This window comes from Mucor mucedo, assembly GCF_025094135.1.
Source record: "Mucor mucedo strain NRRL 3635 chromosome Unknown EV154scaffold_154, whole genome shotgun sequence".
NCBI lineage: Eukaryota > Fungi > Mucoromycota > Mucoromycetes > Mucorales > Mucoraceae > Mucor > Mucor mucedo.
In genome coordinates, this window is record NW_026252438.1 from 15,204 (window position 1) to 31,216 (window position 16,013).

General features: G+C 36.5%; 5 protein-coding genes across 5 annotated transcripts; 4 read left to right on the top strand and 1 right to left on the bottom strand.

Annotated features, from left to right (window-relative positions):
- Nucleotides 1-182: 182 nt before the first annotated feature.
- EV154DRAFT_526551 (Not1 N-terminal domain, CCR4-Not complex component-domain-containing protein) lies at nt 183-2,273 on the top strand. Its single transcript, XM_051603401.1, has 6 exons — nt 183-239; nt 296-1,018; nt 1,100-1,140; nt 1,195-1,267; nt 1,330-1,933; nt 1,999-2,273. The coding sequence occupies exons 1-6, from the start codon at nt 218-220 to the stop codon at nt 2,201-2,203; spliced, it is 1,668 nt and encodes a 555-aa protein (XP_051452187.1). The 5' UTR covers nt 183-217; the 3' UTR covers nt 2,204-2,273.
- Nucleotides 2,274-2,402: 129 nt separating this feature from the next.
- EV154DRAFT_526553 (ribosomal protein L7/L12 C-terminal domain-containing protein) lies at nt 2,403-3,392 on the top strand. The gene is made up of 4 exons (XM_051603402.1): nt 2,403-2,458; nt 2,531-2,589; nt 2,657-2,822; nt 2,903-3,392. Exons 1-4 carry the CDS (start codon nt 2,456-2,458, stop codon nt 3,209-3,211), a joined length of 537 nt encoding a protein of 178 aa, XP_051452188.1. The 5' UTR covers nt 2,403-2,455; the 3' UTR covers nt 3,212-3,392.
- A 1,307-nt stretch (nt 3,393-4,699) lies between these two features.
- On the top strand, nt 4,700-6,607 carry EV154DRAFT_526556 (uncharacterized protein). Its single transcript, XM_051603403.1, has 4 exons — nt 4,700-4,799; nt 4,860-5,887; nt 5,953-6,333; nt 6,386-6,607. The coding sequence occupies exons 1-4, from the start codon at nt 4,739-4,741 to the stop codon at nt 6,563-6,565; spliced, it is 1,650 nt and encodes a 549-aa protein (XP_051452189.1). The 5' UTR covers nt 4,700-4,738; the 3' UTR covers nt 6,566-6,607.
- Nucleotides 6,608-6,643: 36 nt separating this feature from the next.
- Nucleotides 6,644-8,278, bottom strand: EV154DRAFT_451742 (major facilitator superfamily domain-containing protein). The gene is made up of 3 exons (XM_051597254.1): nt 8,019-8,278; nt 7,935-7,948; nt 6,644-7,872 (listed from the first exon to the last, which is right to left on the bottom strand). Exons 1-3 carry the CDS (start codon nt 8,208-8,210, stop codon nt 6,726-6,728), a joined length of 1,353 nt encoding a protein of 450 aa, XP_051452190.1. The 5' UTR covers nt 8,211-8,278; the 3' UTR covers nt 6,644-6,725.
- Nucleotides 8,279-11,476: 3,198 nt separating this feature from the next.
- On the top strand, nt 11,477-14,213 carry EV154DRAFT_76114 (uncharacterized protein). The gene is made up of 7 exons (XM_051607760.1): nt 11,477-11,516; nt 11,581-11,739; nt 11,793-12,013; nt 12,068-12,149; nt 12,213-13,071; nt 13,125-13,734; nt 13,813-14,213. Exons 2-7 carry the CDS (start codon nt 11,672-11,674, stop codon nt 14,145-14,147), a joined length of 2,175 nt encoding a protein of 724 aa, XP_051452191.1. The 5' UTR covers nt 11,477-11,516; nt 11,581-11,671; the 3' UTR covers nt 14,148-14,213.
- The last annotated feature ends 1,800 nt before the right edge of the window (nt 14,214-16,013 follow it).

A 16,013-nucleotide genomic window follows, 5' to 3' on the forward strand; every position in this document is an offset into this window, starting at 1 on the left:
AAAAAGTCAATATACACATTGTGGAAGGGAGGAGATGATTCGATTTTATAGTGTGAAAAGGGTTGGATATTTGAAGTGAGAATGTATCACGTGTGTGGGGGTGCGCTGTGATTGAAAGTTGCTACAACAAACAAGCTTTGTGGGATTTCTTTCTTTTTCTTTTTTTTTCCCTTTCTATCATTCTACAGAACAACAAAAAAAGATACATAATAATAAAATGTCCATGAAAAAGTTACAATGTAAAGTAGGAGAAGGAAAAGGGAAAAGGGGACCATAGAACTGACATTATGTGTAGCCGAGATTGATAGGTTGTTAAAGAAAGTCAGTGAAGGAGTGGAGACATTTGAGACCATCTTTGACAAGATTCATTATACCAACAATGCCAATCAGAAGGATAAATACGAACAGGATTTAAAAAAGGAAATCAAGAAATTACAACGACTTCGGGATCAAATCAAGACCTGGTTATCGTCCAACGACATCAAGGATAAACGAGCCTTGATGGACAATCGAAAGCTGATTGAAGCTCAGATGGAACGCTTCAAACAAGTTGAAAAGGAAATGAAGACAAAGGCTTATTCAAAAGAAGGTCTGATGCAAAAGGAACGGTTGGATCCCAAGGATCAAGAAAAGGCTGATGCTTGTGAGTTTGTCACGAATGCGGTTGATGAGCTTTCGAGGCAAGTAGAAACCGAAGAATTCGCTATTGAGCAGTTGGAAGGTGCAGGCTCGAAACGGGGTAACAAAAAAGCAGATCATCAACGCGTGGAAGAACTACATGAGAAGGAACGATTGAACGAAAGAAGAAAGTATCACATTAACCGTTTAGAACTCATTCTCAGATTACTTGAAAACGACCATCTCGAACCCGATCGTGTGAATGAGTTTAAGGACGCTATTCAGTATTACGTTGAGGAAAACAAAGAGTCTGATTTCGTAGAAGATGAAGGTTTATACGATGAGTTGAATTTGGAAGAGGAAGAGGAGCTTTATGCTATCAGAACTGACGAATACCACAGTAAAGTTTTTACTTTTCTTTTTCTTTATATATTACACCCCCTTGTATTGATACACGCGTTTTTTTTTTAAAAAAAAATAGATAAATCAGGTTCAGATGCTGAGGATGAGGATGAAGATGATGTAAGCAAATCTTATGGCTTTTTTTTTTTTTAATTACTTATGCAAACATTCCAGGAATATTCCAATGTGTCAAGTCCTGTTCAAAGCCCCTCAAGTAAATCACATAGTAAATCTAGTCTAAAATCATGTAAGTGAAAGCAATGGAACCCTTTCTCTCATGAACAGCATCAATTTAATCAATGGCTTTAGTGCAAGACGAAGTTGAATCAAGTGCGGTAAAGACCACCAAAGAACCCACGTTAAAATATGCACAAGCCGCTGCTTCTGCTGTTGTAGCTTCACCTTCCAACAGCAAAAACAAGGAACCCATGTCTGCATGGAACGAGCCACCCAAGATTGTTGATCAATCGAAGAAGAGCAGTTTATTATCGAGCCAATACCAACAACAGCATCATCATCAACAGCAACAATCGCAGCAACAACAACAGCAACAGCAACAACAACAGCAGCAGCAACAACAACAGATGCCCAAGACTAGTAGTGAAAATGAAGCACGATTACCTGCTTCATTGGCAGATTTGGCACCTTGCTTTGAGTCTGTAAAGAACAAGGCGTTACGCAAACAAGATAATTCACAATACACGAACTTGATGTTGGATGCTAGTTTACAACATGTGCCTGATCTTATTGATTCAGAAAGACCTAAAGTGTACCAACCACGTAATCCATTTAATACACCCAATTATTACCCACAACAACCTTTGGCGATCTTTGATAACCCTGTCTTATTTGACAAGTTTGATATGGATACCCTCTTTTATATCTTTTATTATCAACAAGGCACTTATCAACAGTAACGTATCTTTTTTTTTTAAAAAAAAAAGAGAATGTGAATCTAACAATGTTTATCAAAAATAGGTATTTGGCGGCAAAGGAATTAAAGAAACAATCATGGAGATTTCATAAAAAGTACTTGACATGGTTCCAACGTCATGAAGAACCCAAGGTCATTACAGAGGATTATGAACAGGGCACCTACATTTACTTTGATTATGAAGGTGCATGGTGTCAACGTAAAAAGACCGAGTTCAGATTCGAATATCGATTCCTCGAAGAAGCATAAATCAGTTCCCCCTCCCCCCCCCCCCACATTTTCTAATAAAACATAATTCATTTTTTTTTGCATGACTGAGCAAAAAACAAACAAACCTCTTTTTTGACGTCACAAATGTGTGACCGTTTTCCCGAGTTAGGGAGACCTTGACGGAGAATGAAAGTGATTTTTTTTTTTTTTGGTTGCTTTTTTTTTGCTACCCTTGGCTCGCCTATCCCCGTATTTTTCTTTTTCAAGACCCCTCCACCCCTTCAAATTATAATGGTAAAATTTCGAATTGACATTTTCACTCAAAGTTTAGTTATGATAATAACACATTTCAACAAAAATCATTAGCTTCGTTTCTCCTCCAAGTTGATGACCTCAGCCTCTGTTGCTGCCAGACAATCTGTTCGGTAAAAAAAAAAAAAAGTTTTTTGATAGTTGACATGGCAGGGGAAAAAAAACTAATAATAATGATAGTATGTCAGTTGCTGCTCCCACCATGTGTGCTAAGCGTTTCATGTCTGCTGATGTTCTTCCTACCCCTGGTTCCGGTGCCACTGTCGATCCCAAGATTGCTGGTATTGTTGACCAAATTGAAGGTTTAACATTATTGCAAACCTCTGAACTTGTTGCACAATTAAAGGTAACTTTTTTTTTTCAATAGCGAACAGAGGGATAGCAGAGAGACTAAAAAAATAAAAAAAAATTACGATATGATTGTAGACTCGTTTGAACATTCAAGATATTGCTATGCCCATGTCTATGCCTACTTCTGCCGCCCCCGCTGCTGCTGCTGAAGAAGAGAAGCCTGTTGAAAAGACCGAATTTAACGTCAAGATTGATAAGGTAGATGCTGCTTCAAAGGCTAAGGTTATCCGTGAAGTTAAGAACTTGTGTGGTTTAAACTTGGTTGAGGCCAAGAAGTTTGTTGAAAGTGTACCCAAGGTTCTCAAGGAAGGTATTTCCAAGGAAGAGGCCGAGAAGTTACAAAAGGCTCTTGAAGCTCTTGGTGCTACTGTCATCCTTGAATAAATTTTTCATTACCCTCCCCCCCTTTTCAATTCACATCCCTGTCGCAAGCCAACAACAAACAACAACTACCAACTTTTTATAGACCAGCAAAATGAAATAAAAATATATATAAAAAAAAAATCGTACATATAATAAAAATAATCTCGCATATCTTGTGTATGTGTGGGCTGTCAAAAAAGAAAAAAAATGTCAAAAATCCGTGTAGTTATCAAGTAAAGAGTAACACTGCTTGTCACAATCCAATAGCGCATTGCAGTATGGCATTTGGCTTTTATGTAAATCATTCTTGCTAACATATATCATTGCCATTGCTTGCTCTCAGAGAAAGAATATGCATGAAAGCTTACAATGGCCATCTTGTAGCAGTGATTTTTTTTTTTTTTTGAATTCCCAAACAAGCAGCCTAGACAACAAAAACCAGGGGTATAAGGTGGTGGGCGCTTTATATGTACTCATTGTCTTTAACAAGACGCGTTTGAAAAGTGATTAGTATCTTAATCCTAACCATTGGATATTAAAATCAAGGTTCTGTAGAGAACCAGGCGCTTTATTTTAAACTTAGGAAGAAGGTGTGGTTGAACAATTTGCTAACACTGTCTCAAAAGATGCGCTTATATTTTAGTACTTGGTTTTATCCGATAGTTAAACCTATAATAAATGGCATTTTGTTAAGTAGCTTCCTCGCGATCAGATATTCTTTCATAGCAACTCGCTTATTTTTCGATAAATCACGAAAATGATATATAAAAAGCTTTTCTGCTTCGTATTCGTCTCCAGTCTTGTTTTCTGACACAACTGTAATTAAAGCATCCTCTTAACTAATGCGGCTTGCTTCGCAAACACTTGTGAATAATAGACAATGATTCCACTTCCTAAGGACCGCGCGTTTTTACTTCCAATTATATACTCTTTTAATAGCTGTTAAAGTTGTATTATAGAAGGCCTGCAGATCTCACTGGTCCATAGTTGAGTTACTGGTGATATAGCACATTAAATTCATTTGTTTTGTTCCATAGTTTTAAATGATAAGTAGTTCTATTAAAAATGATTACTCAGGCATTTAAACATTGCTGCGTACACTATGGAAAAAATTGTGTCTATCCATTCTTGCATTTTCCAATCATACGGCTGGTTGGCCTTTAAGAGTCTAGAAATGATATCTTTGATTACTCTTTCTCCTCTATTTTATGATTGCTAAATGCTAGAGGTTTAAGAATGCATATATAGACGGTTGCTTAATTATGGATTACGAAGGAAAAAAACAATGAGCTGTGGCTCTTAATCTGATAATACAAATGACGGTTAGTCAAGAGAAGTATAATTCGCAACCAGCAGGAATTCGAACGGTCTGATGTGTCAAAGTTCTACCTACTAGTAGCGTGATTGCATGAAGCATATTTTGTACCACCGGCTGTGATGTGACTCACTTTTAGTTTGGAAAAAAAAAAGACTACTGATATGAGAACAAGTTTTCGGGGGCAGGGCGCTGGGGCATTTGTTTACCTTTTTGTATCTTAATTTTAAACAATGCCGCGTCTTGAACCAAGTGAAATACACCAACGACAATACGATTTTATTATTGTGGGCGGTTAGTACAAAAAACCAGTCTGATGTCGATATAATACTGACCCTCCCTCTATTTATACAGGCGGTACGGCTGGTTGTGTCTTAGCCAACCGATTATCCTCTTGTGGTAAATATACCGTGCTCGTTTTGGAAGCAGGCAGTGTGACACAAGAAGATTCACTTGAAGTGCAGATCCCGTTACTGAATGGCAAATTGAAAAATACACCTTCTGATTGGCAATTAAAGTCTGTTGACCAAAAAAATGCAAATGACCGTACCATTCCTGTGCCTCTTGGCAAATTGTTAGGAGGGTCCAGTGCCTTCAATGCTTGCATTTTGCATCGTTGTTCGCCCTCGGATTATGATGCATGGAATACTGAAGGATGGTTCTATGAGGATTTAAAGGGCTATTTCCGTAAAGCAGAAACATTTCATGATGATGCAGTAGATGTGGACGAATCTGTACATGGTGTAAACGGTCCTTTGCATGTATCTCACATGAATAAAACCACAACTCTTGGTACTCAATTTACAAAAGCATGTCAAAATTACGGACTTAAAGAGTATCGTGATATGACTGACTTAAAGTGTCAAATTGGCGTAACTGGTATGGATGGTACCATTTATCAAGGTCAACGTTCTTCTACTGGCATAAGCTACCTCCCCACGGACATTCAAAACAACAGACCTAACCTGTTCATTGGTCTTGGATGCAAGTTAGCACGCATTGTTGTAAAGGACAACATAGTCTCGCATGTAGAATATACCGCTACTGGCCAGGATGATGTCTACACCGTAACTGCAGATCGTGAAGTGATTTTATCTGCTGGTGCTATTTTATCTCCCTTATTGTTACTGTTGAGTGGTATTGGTCCTAAAGAAGAACTGGAACAGCGGTGTATAGAAGTTCAAGCTGATTTACCTGGTGTAGGTAAAAACCTTCAGAATCATTGGCGATTACCTATTGTTCATGAAACTACTCGACCTGAAATGTCTTTACATCGTGGTTTGTTTAAAGAAGCCAAGGAATCATTGAATAGGGCTATCAATTCAAAAGATGGTGCTTTTACACAATTATGGCCTGATGCTGTAGCATACATGAAAATTCCGGTAATGAGAACTTTTTTTTTAAACAGAAAAAACCATCACATTTACTTATAATTTGGATTCTATAGGATGCGCCTGACAATAGCAGTAGTGTTGAAAATACTCCGCAAATTGAATTATTCACGGGTGGATTAGCGCTATGTCGCGAGCTGCCAAATTTGAAAGATACCGATTGTGCAACATTACTAATGGTATATATCACTCCGTTTTCAAAGGGCTCTGTTACATTGACAAATGAGAAGGAAGCTTGTGTTGATCTGGGACTCTTGCAGGATGAAAGAGATTTGGAGTGTTTAGAAAAAGGGTTAGCTGTATCTATGCAAATTGCTAATGATGCTGAATATAAGGACCATTGCATTAAGCGATGGCTTATGTACCCTGAGACAGACGTCAAACAATATATCAAAACACATGTTGATACACTCCATCATTATGCAGGCACTTGCAAGGTAACTAGATAGTGAGCGAGAAAGGTATATTACTGATAAGTATCTTTTACAGATGGGACCAAAAGAAGACAAATTTGCTGTAGTTGACAGCCATTTAAGGGTACACAATGTCAAGGGTATTCGTGTGGTAGATGCGTCATTTTTCCCCATTGTTCCTGCCGGTCAAATTTGCTTTCCCGTTATTGCGTGCGCTGAACGTGCGTCAGATATCATACTTGAAGATTGTAAATAAACAAAACATCTTGGGTACAAGATATAAGTTTTTTATTTAAAAGATTTTTTTTTTTTTAAAAAGATTTCATTATGGGAAAAAAAAAAGAAAAATAAAAAAAAAGGGTATTTTTTGTACTTCTAATAATATATGTACACATTAAGGCAAAAAATGATAAAGTTTATGCCTTAATTAAAGGATTCCAACCAGCTCTACACACGCGGAGCATCCAGCAGAGTAAACCACCAGCAGACATAAGCATACCACAGTAAACGGCGGCATAAGCATAGCCAGATTTTTCCACAATAGCAGAGACAATAGGTGAGCCAAACATGTAACCCAAGACGGAAGTAAAGTAACAGAGACCGTTAGCAGCAGAGATATTCTCATAACCAGCGACTTGAGGGAGAGAGGCAGCATTTAAACTAAGGTATCCACCACCAAAGAAACCATAAAGGACAACGTAGACCCAAATGGCAGCAGAGTTTTTAGCAGTAGTCCAAATGGCCAATGTGAAAATACCGGACAAAAAGGTACAGATGAATAAACCATTGACACGACCGATACGATCACCAATCCAACCGATAGAAAGCATAGAGACTGCATTCACGGCTGACATGATAGCACCAAGATTGGTACCAATCCAAGGGTCCAAACCAATAGATTCAGCGTAAGAAGCTAAGAAGAAGGCGGGTGTAAGATAACCAAAAGTGGTGATGGTACCAATAGCAAGCATGATTTGAAATTGCTTATTATCGCAAACCAAAGCCTTTTGCTTCTTGAATAAATCGCTAAACTTTTCTTCATTGACGACGACAGCATTAGGAGGAGGCTTTACCAAGATGGTACAGACTACCAAGAAACCAAAGCAAACGAAACCTGCGATACGCAAGGCCCAACGGTAATCCAAATGTGTAATAGCAGCTTGACAGATGTTGGAGAAAATCAAACCACCAACACCGGAACCACACATACAAAGACCAACAGCCAAACCTCTAAGACTTGTAAAAGCTTGCTGAGGTGCAGCCAAGGTAGGGAAGAAAATAAACGAGGCACCGATACCGAACATGACACCTTGAGTCAAATACAATTGCCAGATTTCATGACTGATACTGGCCAACATGAGGGCCAAAGGACACATAATGGTACCAAAAGCAAGCATCTTGGTATAACCCATTTTGCTGGTAACCCATTCGTTGATAGGACCGATGATGAAGAAGAAGGATACACAAATTGAACCAATCCATGAAAGTTGGCTCATTTTTCCTGGATAGACTTCCTCGTTGTAATGGTTGAGAAATACACCCCAAGTGTAGTTGACACCGTAACTATAAAATAAAATAAAGTCAGTACTATGTTAAAATGAATATATGACGTTATAGATATTTACATTGCTAATTGACCCTTTAGTAGTGAATAAAAAAAAAATAGGTTAGTGACTATTCAAAAGCGAAAAAATTATTTTAATGCTTACGCAAAAACCACCAAAGACAGACAACCAAGCAGACCAGCCACCATTAGGTGGGAGTTCGTCAGTGGGGACATTGGAGGCTGAGCTTTTCTCGATGTCATCAACCACTACGGTCGACAACGAGCGATCTTCTCTGACTACTTCTTCAGGATTAAAAGTCGACAAGACTTTATTTGTTGTGCTTTTATCATCCATTGTTGAAAAAGGAACGATTTTAGTGCAGTTGTTAAGAAAAGAACAAAAAAAAAACAAACAAAAAAAAAGTTAGAAGAAGGAGAGGAAAGAGGATATTTATTATATCCAACCCTGGACGGAAGGTTAAACTAATTTTTTTTTCTCGGTAGTTTTCTCTTTTTCTTTTTTTGGTCTTTTTTATTGACAGTGAAATTACTTTTGATCGGCATGGAAAAAAGTTTAATTAAACCTGTCAAATAATTTTTTTTTCTAACATGACTAATAAACATGCACATGATCACTCGCATCTTCAAATACAATCCAATAACGTATATTTACGCTTTAACCTGCACTTTGAAAAGCAAGAGAGAATCACTTATTAAATAAAAAAGTGGGTAAAACTATTTTCCAAATTGTCCAAACAAATTCGAACGGGCTTCGGAAATTCCAAACAGAAAAAAAGAAAAGGTCGCGGACACTTGGAAAGCTCAGTATAAAACTCTTATTTGTACTGTTTTGAAAAATAGAATTAACCAGCGTCATATATCTGTTTTTATGTTGCTATCCGAGAGAGAACCAATTGGAAAATGATTGGTCGAGGTTTATCCGTTTTAAAGGGTCCCAAGTTTTCCTACTCAAACCCATTCCATTGGTACTTGTGGTCCTAATTGAATCTACTCGTGGAGCTGCAAATTTTTCAAACTCGCTAAAAGGCCACTAAAAAAGCAAAACTGACTAAAGTGCTACACCACAAACTTTAAATCTTATCAAAGTCACAAAAGCATATCAGATTTCTGACGTATGTTATCTTGTCTTCTAATAGCTTAAAAGAGACCCCCAAACGGTCTAATTTAAACAGCAATTTTAGAGCTACTTGAAACAGGCTTTTGCTGTGAATAAATCATTTATTGTTTCGAAATAGCGACTAAACCCATCTAATTTTTTTTTATCGCTGGAAAGAATGAGTCAGAGATCTTAAGAAAAAATTAATCGGCTCCATACACCATCATTAATTAAATTATTTAATATCTGGGTCACAAGTATTTATGGGATTTCAAAGCTAGAATGAGAAATTACGGCAAAAGAAACCTTTTTATGGACAACTTGTACGGATTTACGAATATCAGAGAGCCTTAAATCACCTACATATTCGTTAGCTTTAGTTTGGTTTAATATTCTAACCGATAGCAGACACCGGCTTGTCAAAAAAATGAATAAAAAAAAGTCGACTGATATTATTTAAGAATGGTTAGAAAGTTAGAAAAAAATTAATACGTAGTATCCGCATATATTTTCTAAAGTATAAATACGATTTTTATAAAGGTATTTATGAAGTGCAATATAAAATAGCTTGCAATGTGAATTATTGAAGAAAAGAGAAAAAAAAAAATAGTAGTTGCACCATTTTACAGATATTTGATTAGCGGTTTTATGAGTCGGTGTCATTACGGGGTACACCAAGTTGAAGCGCGCAACAAGAATATAAATTTTGGAGCGAACAGCTTCGGGGCTAACATTAGTACAATTATATAGCATGGATGGTGGTTGATCGCCATAGAGCATGATTCAGACCTCGTAACTAGTTAAACAAAAGCAAGATAGAGACGACATAAGCTCTACTGGTGTAACCTATAGCAAAATATCGTTCGGCTTAGTGAACTTACAAATAGTGTGAAATGGTTTGGGTATACAAATCCCAAGAAACAATCGAAGCGAGTTTAGATATACTAGATTAAGGCGAATCCATAACCTCACATGAGTTGTAATAAATACCCTTCGCTTGTAATCCTTTAATTACAACGAGGAGCACAAATTTTTTATAAAATAGCGTGGTATGTATTGATTATACTTTTCTTTTTCTTTTTTTGACGGCGACCTTAAAATATCGGTTAAATTACGAAGTGCTAGTTAATTCTATAAACTTTTTTTTTTTTAGATTTGAGAATGCGGGTTCCATGTTTGTATGACTATGGCGTTTACGTGTTTGTATGAACCCTAAATTTACTGGTGACCCAAAATAACCTAAAAGTGTATGTGTGTCGTACATATACGAGTTAATTCTTCCACTTTCTAAATTCCCAACAAAGTAATCCTTTATATATATATATATGATTGCGTGGCGTTGTCTTCCTATAGCAGTGCCTCAATAGTAACACTTGAATTTTATTAAACAAGTGCCGTTTTTTTAGTGGTTTAAAGTAACAGAAACGCCCGCCCGAAGGCTGAGTTGTATCACCAAAAATGAAAAAAAAACAATGATGTAGTGCAACACAAAGAGAATTCCGTCCGTATATCTTTGGAATCGTATTCTCCCTTTCTTTTTCACGTCTTGCTTTTTTTTTATTCAAATGACCGGCTACAAATACGTCGTGGGAATAGGTTAGTTTTCATAACAACAAGCAATGAAATTCCCATGTAGCGTGGGGGCAAGATAGTAACCATTTTATTTTAGATTTTGGTGTAGTTTCTTCGGGAGTCTCTATTGCTCATGTAAATGACCCATTTAAAATATACACCGTTAGCAACTGGTAATCAACAGTATTCATGGGCATTTATGTAATCATATGTTAATCACATAATTACAGGAAAGAATCAAGCAAAAAGAATCAACATTTTCATTCTTCCATTTTCTATAAAAACGATAACAATTTGACCACTGTATGTGGTGCTGCCCCATCAGACGTAGAAATAGATACATTAGCAGGAGATGTTTACATACCTGATATTAAGCACTATCTTTCCGACATTGATAGTGCCAATGAACAACTTGGGGAGAAAAAGGAAGGATTAACCATTCAAAAGGTAGTCACTGATTATCTTTGTGGTTTCATCAAGTTGGCTTTCCAAAGATTGCAGGCTCATAAGGAGTTCAGTAAAAGTCAATTTTTTGAAGATTTTGATGGGCAAGCTACCGCTAATTTTCGTTATTGTCTTGTGTGTCCTGCCCGTGAACAGGAATTTATGAAGATGTGCTTTATTGAGACTGGATTAATTACAAAATACGAAGTTGAAAAGAAACTCAGCATAATTACTGAAGTTCAGGCTATCGCTTATTATAATCTTTCGTTGGATAGAAAGATAACCAAGATTGCATCCAATAATAGTTACCTCGTCTGCGATATAGGCGAAACTACGATTGGAATCGCCAAAATTCATGCGGACACAACTGAGTCCCTTAGTACGGTTGAACTTATATCTGGGGATTTGGGAAGAGGATCAATTTATCTGGACGTCAAATTCAGAGAATATTTAGAAGATAATAGTTCATTGAACCTAAATCCTGAGTCAATTGAAATATTAGCCAAGGATTTTCAAGAAAAGATCAAGGTTTATATGCTTTAAACTATCATACCCAATGAGATTGCTTATGGTTTTATTTGTGTTTTTCTAGTTTTCCTTTGGTATGGAGGATCCGAAACAAACGGCTTTAACATCAAAAGATGCGAATGGGGATGAAATTAACATTACCTATGCCGATTTAAATGAAAATGTGTTTTCACCTGTTATTGATTACATATATGAGTCTTTGGGGGCCATTAAAGAACATAAAGTCAGTAATGTTTTTCTTTCCGGAAAACATGGTGTCAATGCGTATTTTCTTAGTTGCATCTTAGACAAAAGTGATAATTATTTACGTAACATCAAACTCATCGAAACAACATTTGATGCTCTTTCTTCTGGCGCAGTTTTTTCAGCATCCAGACCGTCTGTATCACAAATTCCTTTTTCTAAAACCACTACCAGTGATCAAGTTGAGCCTAGTTCCGAAGAGTATATTGACAAGAGCTATACAAATGATGGTTACAATTTTATAGTTGGAATTGGTCAGTAATTGCCAGGGTTTGTAAAACTACATGTTTTAACTAATTTTTGTTTAGATTTTGGTACAACCTTTTCTGGATGTTCATATGTTAACCTTAAAGATGAAAAGAAAACAATCAAAACAATCAGAGATAGATGGTAAGACATAAGAAGATGTCTGTCGGTTTATAAAACCCAAACTTACCTGGCATATTTATATAGGCCCGGAGGAAATTCCCTTGTTTTTGGAAAGGCTCCTACATTGTTAATGTTTGACAAGAAAATGAAGCCTGCCTATTGGGGAGAGGAAGCGAGACTTATGGTTAACCACAACAAAGATTTGCATCTCTTGGGAAATTTTAAACTAGCACTGGATTCTGATCATTCTTATGGTTCCGATAGCAACAAACCCGATGATAATGAAGGTTTACGAAACCAGGGAGGAAAAACAAAGAATGAAAATAATAAGCTATCAGCAATGAACGTGATTTCTTCTTATCTCAAGCTGTTCAAAAATCATGTGGTCGAATTCATCATTACTAATGAAATGAACGAAAATGTGAGCTTCTTTAACAGGGCAACACTTTTGAAGAAGTACAAGTTCAAGTATATTATTACCGTTCCAGCCATGTGGGACACAGCAGCCCGAGAAACCATGGCTGAGGCAGCAATTGCTGCCACTTTGATCAAAAGGACCGAACTTGATCAACTTCTTTTGATTAGTGAACCTGGAGCAGCTGCCCTTTATTGCGAAAAGCGATTCCCTGATGAGTTTAAACACGAAAGTAGTAGCGAAAATGATGACGAAAGTAATGGCAAAAGTATCGAAAACTTTATAGTCTGTGATGCTGGAGGAGGAACTGTTGATCTAGTGACTTATAAGCTCGAAGTAAAGGACGGAGTGTCTCAGATTTCCCAAATCGGTGATGCTGTAGGAGATACATGCGGTTCTACTACTCTTGATAAAAATTTCAAGGATTATCTCTTGAAATTTTATAGCGATGTTGGAATAACGATAAACTCATCCACCAACATTAATTTTGATGGTGTTATGCGAGATTTCGATAGAAAACACAAGGTAGTATCGTATTGAACTTTTTATGACAAATCAGTCTACTAATATGTCATATATAGCCCTACTTTCTGCCCAATCCAAACCATGGCGGACATTTTAATATCGATTTGCCCGGTCAAAAAGAGACCATACATTTGTCTAAAGATGTAAATTACAGATTAACCAACGATAACACAACACTTGAAATGAGAAATGATGACATGAAGACCAAGGTTTTCGATCCTGTTGTGGAGCGTGTTCTGGAACTTTTTAAGACGCAGTTTGATCAAGCAAAGAAACTCGATAAGAAAATTGATGTGATTCTTATGGTCGGTGGATTTTCACAATCTTTATACTTACAACAGCGTATCAAGGATAATTTTAGAAACGAATGTTATATATTCGTTCCAGAAGAGAGTACTCTTGCGATGTCTCATGGTGCTGTAATGTACGGTTTAAATCCAAAAACTATAATTAAAGAATTTGCTGGCCGTTCTTTTGCTTTAGAGGTACAAGATCGTTTCGAAGCCAATGATGATGTAGATAAAAAAGTACAAGGTCCTGATGGTCAAGATTATGCAAAAAACCGCTTACAATACTTTGTAAAGAAGGGTCAAGGATTAAAAGAGCATTTACGTAAAAAGTATACAAAAGAAGTTTATGTTGAATATCCTCATGATGCTGTTTTTGGTAATAACAAATCGAACCTGTTAACTTGGGAAATTGAATAACTAACATATTGACCTATTTTTTTGTTGTTGTGTATAGCTGTTTATTCAAGTGATACGAAAGATAATACCGAGGGTAGATACGTGACTGATAAGCATACAAAAATCATGGAAACGAGGGTCACTTTGCCACCCAATGTTCCCGGAATCCAGGATAGGGAGCTAATTCTCTTCAAGGTCACTTTGGAGACCGGTCACATTGAGGCCACAGTTGTAATTGAGTGTCAAAACGCTCTGATTAATGACAGCGTCGCTCATATGTCCAGCAACAAAAAATCCAGCTTAAAGGTTGAGAAAAAATGTAATCTTAACATCTTAAAGCACAAGAAACACTTGATCGAGTATGCTTTAGTTAATAGCAAAGTCCATAAGTAAAATATGATTTTATTCGTATCAACTGAAATTAAAATTGGAAAACTTTTTGTTCAAACTTTATTTTTATTTACTGTGAGCCTATCATTTTAAGATTTAAATTTGTATTTTACGTGTAAAAACATACGCTCAAATTTTTGACTAATTACTTACAATTTATCAAGAATGTAAATTGTACATAGATGACGAAGGTACTTAGTAAAAAAAAAAAAAAAAAAAAAAAAAAAAAAATTAGAATCGTGTGTCAATGCCAACCTTTTAAACTTTTGATCTGTCTTCCAAATCAGTGACTTTGACCAAAAATGGTTACTGCGGAAAAGGAGAGGAGGCCGATTTGATTTTATGCGAAAAAAACAAGTATGTTTCCGGCAACGATGATGATTATACGATGAGCATTGTTGATATACACGTTTAAATATTTATAGATCCTGAGAAGTATTTTTGGAAGCAAACATTAAATGTATTTATAAACCTGTTACCCATTTCCGAGATTTGCAGCGAATGTCACCAGCCATAAAACAGATTTCAGAGTTGCGGCATGTGTGTAAATTATTAATAAATATCCAATGTCCAAGAACAACTTATTCAGTGATGATCAGTCAACTCAGAGTACCACGTTTTTTGTTTGATGGAAACAAAGCACCGAGGATCAAAAAGGAGCACCTTGTTATTTCCGGATCCTCAAACAGAGCATGTTACACCAACTAAACTGTATCAACCAAAGCACATTTATTATCTAAACAAGGGGTCTTATTGATCAAAATGGTAAGCGGGCGAGGGAAACGGAGTGATTCACATTTATTTTTATAAATAAATCTGCTGTTAATCATCAATGAAAAAAAAAACGTTTCCTAATCGAGTGCCTTGTAGATGCTATTGGTCGCAACATTGATGGCTAAAATAAAGACAGAGAGCCAAATATTCCAAAATGACATGTCTTGTGATTTACGCACCTCCAATTCGGTAGTTTGCATCACAGAAAAGGGTATAGCTGACTAGCCAACTCCGAATCATTTAGTACAAAATAGCGCCTAGACTACTGATATAAACTTTGCAGCCAAGATTTTTGGATATGGTGTTGATGCAAAAGAACTATGGATCCAGTAATGGTTTTACTTTTGTATAAACCGAGAACATGTATAATAAACAATAACAAGGTTTTTACTTATCCTGTTTTAATAACAATAGCAGGGGGTTAGTTTATACAACAAAAATACAGTATAATAAAAAGTTATTAAATGTAATACAAAATAACAAAATCTAATAAAGGAGGGTCCCTTTTATTGTTATAGACATTTGCAATTAAGAAGGGAGGAGGGAAAGTAGATCTTGGTACATGACACAAATTAATCATTACCTTTAATGGATTTTAAAGCCCACTCTACAAACAAAATGTGTATAAATACACTCGGTTGTTTTATATTCTTTTCTTTCTCATCTTTATACAAACACACACAATGACCTCTATCGCAAGAACGAACTTATTAAATCATCAAGATGAAGATGAAAGCTATTTCTCTAGCGACAAGCCCTCGTACTACAGTAGAAGTAATTTACAGTCACCATCCTTCCGCCAAAAGTGTAAGGGATTCAGATCAAGATCGTCGTCTTATACCTCACTAGATGATAAGCATCAGTACAATGGATCTATGAATAACTATGATGCCTCGCCTTCTCCTTCTACCTCGCTCTTCTCAAGAAAGCGACTTGGCATGACATCCGAAAGATCTTCCACTTCACCCTCTACCTACTTTGCAACAAACAAACAAGAAGAGTATGACGACGATACTTCTAGTGATGAGAGTACATTCTTTGCAAAGAAATCAAACTATTCTAGACAAAACCTCGGTAGCAGATCTTCTTCATGGA

Coding starts and splice junctions, on each gene's coding strand:
- EV154DRAFT_526556 (XM_051603403.1), top strand. CDS start 4,739: ATGCCGCGTCTTGAACCAAGTGAAATACACCAACGACAATACGATTTT. Junction 5,888..5,952: donor TAGCATACATGAAAATTCCG/GTAATGAGAACT, acceptor TGGATTCTATAG/GATGCGCCTGACAATAGCAG. Junction 6,334..6,385: donor ATTATGCAGGCACTTGCAAG/GTAACTAGATAG, acceptor TATCTTTTACAG/ATGGGACCAAAAGAAGACAA.
- EV154DRAFT_526553 (XM_051603402.1), top strand. Junction 2,590..2,656: donor GCTGCCAGACAATCTGTTCG/GTAAAAAAAAAA, acceptor TAATAATGATAG/TATGTCAGTTGCTGCTCCCA. Junction 2,823..2,902: donor AACTTGTTGCACAATTAAAG/GTAACTTTTTTT, acceptor ATATGATTGTAG/ACTCGTTTGAACATTCAAGA.
- EV154DRAFT_76114 (XM_051607760.1), top strand. CDS start 11,672: ATGAAAATGTGTTTTCACCTGTTATTGATTACATATATGAGTCTTTGG. Junction 11,740..11,792: donor GGGCCATTAAAGAACATAAA/GTCAGTAATGTT, acceptor GTATTTTCTTAG/TTGCATCTTAGACAAAAGTG. Junction 13,072..13,124: donor TCGATAGAAAACACAAGGTA/GTATCGTATTGA, acceptor TGTCATATATAG/CCCTACTTTCTGCCCAATCC.
- EV154DRAFT_451742 (XM_051597254.1), bottom strand. CDS start 8,210: ATGGATGATAAAAGCACAACAAATAAAGTCTTGTCGACTTTTAATCCT.
- EV154DRAFT_526551 (XM_051603401.1), top strand. CDS start 218: ATGTCCATGAAAAAGTTACAAT. Junction 240..295: donor GTCCATGAAAAAGTTACAAT/GTAAAGTAGGAG, acceptor CATTATGTGTAG/CCGAGATTGATAGGTTGTTA. Junction 1,934..1,998: donor CAACAAGGCACTTATCAACA/GTAACGTATCTT, acceptor TATCAAAAATAG/GTATTTGGCGGCAAAGGAAT.